General features: G+C 41.4%; 1 protein-coding gene across 3 annotated transcripts in view; it reads left to right on the top strand.

Annotated features, from left to right (window-relative positions):
* MARCH8 (membrane associated ring-CH-type finger 8) overlaps window positions 1-8,905 on the top strand; it is a 183,323-nt gene extending 174,418 nt beyond the window's left edge. For all 3 annotated transcript variants that reach the window (XM_019502523.1, XM_019502525.1, XM_019502524.1), the window contains 2 exons: window positions 1,802-1,949; window positions 4,703-8,905. In XM_019502523.1, coding sequence (XP_019358068.1) covers window positions 1,802-1,949; window positions 4,703-5,007 — 453 coding nt within the window. In that variant the 3' untranslated portion in view covers window positions 5,008-8,905. The remainder of the gene's footprint in view (window positions 1-1,801; window positions 1,950-4,702) is intronic.
* The last annotated feature ends 919 nt before the right edge of the window (window positions 8,906-9,824 follow it).

Below are 9,824 nucleotides of genomic sequence, written 5' to 3'. Positions count from 1 at the left end.
CTTGTTAGTAGTACACCCAAAAAAACAACTCCTCCTCTTGGTTACCTGCTGGAGCCAGTATTCTCACATTCATAGAAGCTGGGTATTGTTGCCACTTCTGGGATTCCCCAGTCATGTCAAGGCAGGTGGTTCTTACTCGGTTCCTATGTCATTTTTGTTTCTGCTCTTAAAGGCTTTGGTGTACTAAATGCATCCGTTTGATGTCAAATGCAGTTCTACAGGTTTACACAGCTGTAACTGAGAACAATTTATGTCTACAATTCATACAGCAAAGGTGTGTGCAGGGTTTATCTTGATGTGTACATATGGAGAAGTAACTGAAATGCATTATAACAAAATGCATTAGAACAAAATTATGCTTTCTGGGTTAAAAATGGGAAAGTAGCTTCTGATGGATTCTAAGGATCTCTAGGCAAAAGCCAAAGCCATTTCTGAGTGATGATTAGCACTCAAAGTATTGGTAAAAACTCTCTACTTTTTCTTCAATTTTCCTTCTTAGCAGTGGCCAGAATCTGTGGTTTTTAATGGGGTTAGAAGAGTTCTTATAATAGGCATAAATCTGGGGACTTAGCTTGCTGCTTCCTCTCGCTGATAAAAGTGAACATCCCATTGTCTTGGGGAAAGGTAGTTCTACATTAGTGCCTGGAAACATTGGATATAAAATAGGTGACAGCTTTCATTGTTTAATAATTAGCATGAAATGTATGTAAGAGTTCAAACGGGGAGCTTTCCAAACTGACAGCATGGATCTCTACTAGCAGGTTCTGCATTTGGGGGTTGCAATACTCTCATCTCTCTCTGGGTTTGGTACAGAGAGAGTCGTCACACATGCTGACCACTGAGTTGCACATGCCCTTCTAGAGTAGTGTCTGTTATATTAGTACACAAGACCATTCTGAGTATTGACCTAGAGCTTGGCTGTACAAGCTGCTACCCTTCCCGCCCTGCTCCCTCCCCACCCCCCTTAACCTCCCATTTGACTGGGACCAAACAGTCTTAACTTGAGTCACAAAGCTAGTCATCTATAGCTCAAGCCTTGGGCAGATCCATAATGGAGGCAAGAGGGCTGCAGCCACAGTCCCCACGTCAGATGCGTGACGCATGTGCAATGAGTTCTGAGAGCTCCCTGGCATGTCGGCGTAGCTCCTGCCGGAGCTGCTTTTGCATGGTTTCAGAGTACAGGGGTGAACACTGCCACCATTCACCTCTCCCCTGCCCTGTCTGCTGGATTCAGCAGCCGGGGAAGAGCGTGGACAAGCAGCAGCAGCACTCATTTCTGGTCTCCAGAGCTGCGTAAAAGCAGGGGCTGTGGCCAGACCCTGAGCTGGTCAGCTGGTGAGCTCAGAGGTCTTGCAGCATGTGCAGAGCTTTGGCAGGAGCTGTGCTGACATGCCGGTGAGCTCAGAGAACTCACTGTGCATACATTTACGCTCCTCCCACAACCCCATCCTGGATCCACTCCTGGCTCAAGCCCCTCTGCACAGACTGACCCAACAAGTAGCAGTGCACCCTGACCCAGCACAGCTCTAACAATCCACTGCTGCTCCCACTCAGCTCTGGGAACACCAGTGGAGTCAGTGGACGAAAGAGAAAACATCAAGTCCCAGTCTCAGCTGCTTGAATTGGTACATGCTGGGTAAGGGCAACTACACCACATCACTCTTTTAAAGAAACGCTTCTGTGAGTCTAGGGAAACAATCTGCTGCCTATGAAGTGTGTTTACCACTGTTCTTGTGATCATCTGCTGTTGCTAGAACAAACATCTCTAATCTCTCACTCTGCCTTCTGGGTTTCTTACTAGTGGGAGAAGTTGCAGATGACAGCCAGTGAGAGGCGGAAGATCATGTGCTCTGTAACATTCCATATCATCGCCATCACCTGCGTCGTGTGGTCTCTATACGTCCTCATAGACCGGACTGCTGAAGAGATTAAACAGGGACAGACTACTGGTATGTTACAATGTTTTCTTTATCCTGTTGGTGACTGAATGCAAAGGGGAATACAACTTTTTTATTCAGTAAGAGCTTCTGGTTTCAGCAACTGAAATATAGCTACACTTCCATCAGTTACACTGTAAAACAAGTGCAACTTTTGTATGTGGACACTTTTTTTAAATCAACCAAAATCTGTCTTATGTTGATTTAGCCTGTATCTATGAAATGAAAGGGTGCGGACACTAATCTCATATAACAAGTTTTCTCATATAACAATACCAATATTCAGAGTTTTCACATGCAAATTTGCACTTGTTTAAATAAATCAGTTTTTAAACTGGTGCATTTCCTAAGTTTAGATACAGCCTTAGGTGTTTGCTATGTATTATTCTTTAATCTTGCTGACCAACACAGCTAACAGACCAAGATCTAAATTCAGTTCCTCCTTTCAATTCAGGAGTATTGTTTATTAAAATCCACTCCGTTGCAGAATAAGTATACACTGGTGTTCCAAAGGACAGTTTGCCTTGATTAATTGTCACATAGTATGTGAACCAGAATACTTCATATTGGACAAACAATGAAAGTATAGCAAGTTAAAAGTGGGTGGGGAGACAGGATACTGGGCTAGATGGCCCATTGGTCTGGCCCAGTATGACACTTCTTTTATGGGGACTTTTCACTGAACAGCTGATCTGATGACTTTGTGCTAGTTTTACCCTATGATAAGTGAAATTTAAGCTGGGAAGTATATCCTAAAACAGGCTAAATCACTGTGGTTTTAAGTTTAACTTGCCATGGGAGTGAGAGGGGACTAACAAACAATTACCTGGCATGGACTGCTCTGGAGCAAGCTCCTGCCCCTTTTTAACTTGCTGTGAATTGTTGTTTTGTAGGTAGGATTTGTAGATACTTTCTAGCTAGAATTTGATTCTAGCTTGAATTTTAGATTGCAGGATTGGCAGTTAGAAGCAAGTGTTGTTACTTGGAACGATATTGCCGTGCAAATAGTTGAGCATTAATAAACCTACAAACTCATAAAGTTATGTTAGAATCTCTTTCTCGAGGGTAGAGCCAGCCTTCAAACTGTACACTTTTGATGACTGTCATTTTTCATTTTCAGTTTAGCTTGAATGTTCTTGATTATTTTTTTTTTTCTTTCTTCAGTCAAGAAACTGCTTTGATTGAAAGCTTCTGGTCTTTCTCCCGTCTGACAGCATCCTTTATATGTGCAGCAAAAATTGCTGGCCTTTTAATTTTGGGGGTTCAATATGATTATGAAAAGCATATGCTTTCAAACACGTATAGCCTTCAGGTTGTTTTAGATGATAAATGTTTTAGAGGAGCATAAATTGAGTGATATGAATAGTTAGTACTTGATGCACAGTACTCTGCTTTGGCATCCAAACGGGATGATCGAGTACTCTGGTGAGAACTGCAGTGAGTTGAGAGAGAAGGGGTGTAGCTGTCACTGCCTTGCACTTGATGGATCACAACTGTTTAGCTGGGTGTTATAGTTAGGGGGTCTACCCAACTCAAGGAGGCGGCCAATCAGTTTCATGGGGAGATAGCATGGCCAGCCGCCACATTCATGGTCTGATTATGGTGGCCCCCCCACCGTCCTCCAACATGCCTCTGGGCAAGAGGCTTGCTGACTTTGCCCCTTGCCGCTGATTGGCTGCAACGGGAGGGCACTCCATCATGCGCCCTGCCCTTCGCTGCCAGAAGAGGGGTGGGGCCACATCCCAGGCAACCCTCAGCCAATCAGTGGAGAGGGGTGGGGGCAGCAGCCACCTTGGACTGCCCTTTGTGCAGGCAAACCTGCCCACCACCCATCTTTTCTCCCTGGTGGGGTGAGGAGCTGGGCTGTAGTGCTGTGAGGACTGCTGGCTCACTCTGAGTAGCCCGCATTTTATTTTCAGTAAGACTTTTTCGTGGATTTCATGAGCAATGCTGGATTTCGTGATTTCTGCAAAATCTATGAAATTGTGATTTTGGTAGGTCCCTAGTCCTAGTTGTATGCCGCTGATCAATAATGGGGATTTAACTGTAACCAAGGGGCAGGGATTCTTACCTTTGGAACAAGAGGGTCAGGGTCTAGGGTCTGTCACCAGCATTGTCATGCAGTTCCAAGTGGCCAAGTATGAGCCAATGGAGAATCTTTAGAAATCTGGGATTTTGATATGTTGTTATACATTGTTTTAGGAAAGTGAACAGGCGTGGATCAAAATGAAAGCAGTAGTCTTTCCTGCAGTATCCCTGACTAGTCAATAGTAGAGAGGTTTGAGATGCATAGTACTCAAATGAAGAGACGATATTTAATATTAATGCTCCCCTTGAACTAAGGGATACTAAGATCTAGTGGCTAGAAACCCAGGATGACAAATTCAAGCTACCATTATTGTGGCATATTTTTTATAGTTGGGATCCATACAGATTGTGATCTCACATTGGAACCTAGGGCTGGAAGAGACTTCCTAGATCCCCAAGTGCAGTCCCTTGCTATTGCAGCAATTGCATCACCTATCCTCTTTTATAAATGGATTAATGCTTTCATTTACCCATTTTTTCCTCTTTCATAAATGCTCCATTTAAAAATAGTAGGGTATAAAAAAGTTTGCTGGCTGTTATTTGCCTTGTGTGGGATGTTAAAACGTAAACTGTTTGCATTGATGGAACCCTGCAAACCCTCACTTAAAGATTTGCTTTATAGATAGTGTGGCCTGACTGATATTAATTTGGACCTTTTTTCCCTCACTTTCTTCCAGGGATTTTGGAGTGGCCATTTTGGACTAAGCTGGTGGTTGTAGCTATTGGTTTCACTGGAGGACTTCTGTTTATGTACGTACAGTGCAAAGTGTATGTACAACTGTGGAAGAGACTCAAAGCTTATAATCGAGTAATATATGTACAAAACTGTCCAGAAACTAGCAAAAAAAATATTTTTGAAAAACCTGCACTAATGGAGCCAAACTTTGAAAATAAAGAAATGCTTGGTGTTCACCATTCAGATACGAACTCTTCGTATTACACGGAGCCAGAAGACTGTGGTGCAGAAATCCTTCATGTCTGATTGTTGGGGGGTTTTATCCTCTATGTTTTCAAAGATCTAAAACATCATTGTTTACTTCAAACTGCTCTACCTTTTCAAATCAACTAAATGCCTATGACTGGCAGATGAACATTTTTTTTCTTTTTTCTTTTTTTTTTACATTTTTAAATGCTCTGACATATCTGTCAATATATTATCATCTGCATACCTCTCAGTGTTTTGTTTCTCGGACTGACCTGAACAAAGAGACACAGGAAATCTGGTTGTGAAGCAAGGCTTCAGTGCATGGCAAACCCTAGTGTAAACTGTCGTTGGCTTTATGGAGCGCGCTGCTTTAGAAAGACAGCTTTAATATGTCTCAGATTGCATGTGGGATAACATTGCATTTGATTCCGAGGAGCAGCTGAGAGAGAAGCATGAGAGAGCTAGAGTCTAATTTACTGCTAACACTGCCACTAACATTTGACTTAGGCAGCAGTTGTAAAATTATGCTTTACATATTGTGATAAAAGACTCACAAAGCATATAGCACTTTTAAAAATCTTTATTTTGTAATATAAGTGTCCAATGGGAATGAAACTTGAAAGAATGTCTCATTTCAGAATATCCCTTTTTAATATTCACTCCTGATCCACTTCCAGCCTATTAGATTCTAAACCTTTTGCCTTATTAAAAAAAAAACAAAAAACAACTAATATGGTTTCCAGCACATGCCCATGGTATCATAGTAAATGTAACACTAAAAACTCTGCCTCTTGGGTTTCTTTCCCCCTTTCAGGAGCAAATTTTTGGAAGAATATTGCACTTGTGACTTGTATATGGAGAACAGTGGATGTAGAAATGTTTGTTTCTAATGTGTAATGACCGCAGTGTTCTCTTTTGGAGGGGTGGTTTTGCTTTTTAAAAAGATCAGCTACGCAGTTAACAGACCTGAACACATTCCTGATGTAACTTTCATCCCAAGCCGCTGGCAGAAGAGTGATGCTGTACTGGAAAAATGTGAGCTCTTAAAAAAATGAAACAAAAACTCATCACTGTTAATACAGCTGGACATAGTTTGCCTCTATTAATGCTGTGTCATGTGTGACTCATGTGAGAATTTGACATTATGAAGGTGCATTATTTGACAGTGTAGATAACTTATAAGGAGTAAATATTGCATAAGAATTTCAGTCTCTTCAAAGGTGAGATTGTTAAGCTCAGATTGTGATATATTTCTTGGACAGAGTGGGTTTAGTTTGGTTTGGTTTAACTTTGCAAATGGCTCATTGAACTAGCTGCTGAACAGAAAGAGGCACAGTTCTGTAGTCCGTGTGGGTGTATCTACATTGCACCACTATTGTTCTCACGTGGAAACATCGTGCCCTGACTACACACTGCCACTCACCCTCCAGATCTGGAAAGGTGGCATTTAGCCTATTCCAGAGCATGCTTCTATGGTAGGTCTCAAGGCCATGGACTCAGCTATGCTTGAGAACAGCCACAGAGGGACACCCTGGAGTAGCCTTACTGTCTCGTTTCCAGGCTTGGAGCTTGTAAGTGGGACTGGAATGGGCACATCTGGGGTCATCTCAGCTAGGACATATTGTGACCATGGTGTAAACTGGATAGAGGCATCTAGAAGTTTGGAAATATGTTGTGTTTTGTTGGGAAATCATTGCCTCAAGTACAGTCAAGTTAAAGTGAAGGCTACTCAGGTCTAATTTATGCAGAGTAGTGTGTCAGTGCCACACGTAAGGGGAAAATAAGTCATTATGAAATAGCTCCTATGTTCGAATGATGACTTGCTTCACTGGGACTCAGTCAATCTCCCTGTAAAGTCAATGAGAATTTTTCCCTTTTGACTCTTGTGGAAATTGCTCTGGACCTCTCAGTTCACTAGAAAATCTTTTGAAATATTGGCCTGGACCTCAGACTCCTTATTCAGAGGTTTCTCAGTCCATTCTCAAATAAAACTCGTATTGAACATAAATTGGGCCTAATGAACATGTCTCCTCTTGTGGATCCTAGAATGGAAGAACAATAAGAAATCAGGGAGATTTTCTTGAAATGTGGAATTGAGTTATTTATATCTCAATCTTTTGAATTAAAAATCAGCTTCTTATGAGGCAAAAGAAGGAACATACTAAGAGGACATGGACCTATGGTCTTCAAAATGTGCGTGTGTGTGTGTGTGTGTGTATGTGTGTGTGTGTGTGCATACATGTGCATGTGTGTGAACTTCAAGCTTACTGGCTTTAGTCTTCATTAATAACATGGTCCCCTGTTCTTGAGATGCTTGAAAACATCACAAGCTTTTGGACAGTCTCTCAAGATGCACTTGTGTGTGCTATGGTGGGTGCCATTATGTCCCAGGATTACATGATGTAGGCAGGTGAAACCTCACTTCCACCATCTTGGCTGCAGTCATCATGTCTCCATGTCTGCAGAGTCCATTTCCTGTGTCTGCCACACTCTAAAGTGCAATTATACGGGGCCTCTTTCTGAACTGTCTTAGTGGGGTGCTATTGATTTCATGTCTTTGTATTGGAACCCAGATAATGCAGTGTTTTATTTTTATTTTGTGGAAGGTTATATAAGTATACTCAGGTAGGTTTGAATACCAGGTCCTCAATGCCTTCATCCTGTTCTTAATACATTTCCATGCATACAAGCCTTCAAGGATTAAAAATTAACACACACAGCTTCCTTTAGGGTGGTGCCACATGTCATCCTATCTAATCCATGACCCTTTGAGAAACATCACTAAATTGACTGTATTCATCAGAATCCAAGATGATTCTGAGTTTAAGATAACTTTCCAATAATCGCATTGTATACACAGAAAAAAATAATTTGTTATCATTTTCCATGTATAAAATCAAATTATTGGAGGGTTGTTTTAAATTCATCCCCCAGACCTCTGCAGTGGCGTGGGGACAGGAAGTGGGGAAGGCAGGCAATGGGGGAATCAAGCAGCTTGACCCCTATTGCCTTACCTCCCCCCTCTCTCCCTCCAACACTTTGCCCCTTGCTGCTCCCACCATCTTTGCCTTCCTATCTGCAAACCTTCTCCCCATTGAGACGATTTGGGATGCTGTAAGGTTCCTGTCCCTAATTCATCTTTTCTGAGTGAAATTAGGGCATAGTATTTCAACCCTTACCAAGGCAAATAATAATTGTGTGTAGCCCTTTTGAAAGCAACAGAACTGTGAGAGTAAGAGCTGCAGAATGGATCATTTGTTTATTATTCTTGCTGACTTTTGTTCATCCTATCCAGGTATCTCATGTTGATTCTTGCCCAATGGACTGTAAAACTACATTTTGCTTCTTTACCACAGTGCCATCAGGTGGTATAATAAAGGCCATCAACAAGGGCTGCAAAGCATTTACCCTCATTCTGCAAGTTTTAACATTCTCCCTGGACTTTGATCATGACAATAACCATTCTTTATCAAATCAGGCACTCTAAGCCTGTTGTCTTGGATGCTTTTCCAATAATCAGGTAAAACTAGAGTGGATTTTTGGCTCATCTTACACCCAAGATTCCTGAGCACAGTCAATGGGCCTCCTGGTGTATAAATGAGAATAGAATTTGAGTCAAAGAGAACAGTAGCTTAATTTATCTATTACAGTGTTATGTATAGACTGTCAGATTCAGCATTGGTTGTTTTCTGCAGAGTTAGGAACATCATGAAATATAGTCTAATGGAAAATGTGCATTTTGCTGACTTGCATAGTCCTGTCCAACATGTCTAGTTATGCTGAGGAAATCTCCTTCCTGTATATCTGCAGGGTCATGAGCACACATTTAGAGCTACACATGCATGTTAGAGAAGATTGATTCACTTTGAGATCATCATATGTTAAGCCCCTATGAAATCTCAGGATTCTCTTAAACTAACTTTTTATGTGGGTGGGCAGGAGATTAAAAAACAAAACAAAAAAACCCAAACTCATGACACTGTTGCTCTGTATTCAGAAGAAATGGGTGAGACCTGGACACCAAGTTTCACAGAGATCATTGGTGTTCAGAGCCAGGATATCATGAAATGCATTGTAGAAGTAGGGAAAATTCACAAAGGTGTAGATTGAACTGGCAGGGGTAAATGGTAGTGGGATGCTGTGAAGGAATTGTGATCTTTCTTGACTTCCAACCTTTTATCAATTCAGCTTCACTGACCTAAGCATTAACTCATACTGTTGGGAAGAGAATTTGGGTGTACAGGGCCTTCCAACACCATTGGGAGGACTTGGGAAGTACTGCATGCTGCACATGGGATTTGATTCTTATGCCCTTGGATGACTGAATTAGGTGGGTGACAAACAGGTCAAATGCTTCTAACACAAAGGAATACTGGGATCTTGATGCCTGGTGTGGCTCTCTGTAGAGAGTGAGTTCTGCTATGGAGGTAAGTTTTTTGTTTGTTTGTTTTATTTTGCTTTTTTGTTGTCCCTCCATGCACACCGCTTCAATGGCATTTGAGTCTCTGGTTCTGGTTTAGATCCCTCTAGTTTTCTGACACTGTGAGGGGCAAATACAAAACCAACATTCTTGTGGGCTGGATTTTCACAGCATTATCCTAGATATGCAAATAAAATTTTTAAACAGGACCACTTATTTAGTGATTCTCTTGGGGTTTTTTAGTTTGCAATATTGCAGCATCTATGTATTCCAATGAAGTACTGAAAATTAGAAAGCACTTGTCTTTGTATAGATGATAACTGTTTAAAAATTACAGCTGATCTTGTATTTAGATAAAACATTTGTAGATAGGTGATTGTATACTGTTAATCAACTTTACACTGGCATGTGTTGTATAGTTTCTACAAGACACTTCACAATTCTGCAGAATTTT

Source organism: Gavialis gangeticus, unplaced genomic scaffold (genome assembly GCF_001723915.1).
Source record: "Gavialis gangeticus isolate Ggan-Ray unplaced genomic scaffold, GavGan_comp1, whole genome shotgun sequence".
Lineage (NCBI taxonomy): Eukaryota > Metazoa > Chordata > Crocodylia > Gavialidae > Gavialis > Gavialis gangeticus.
The sequence above is the reverse complement of the archived record's forward strand: the minus strand, read 5'-3'. Positions and strand labels throughout refer to the sequence as shown.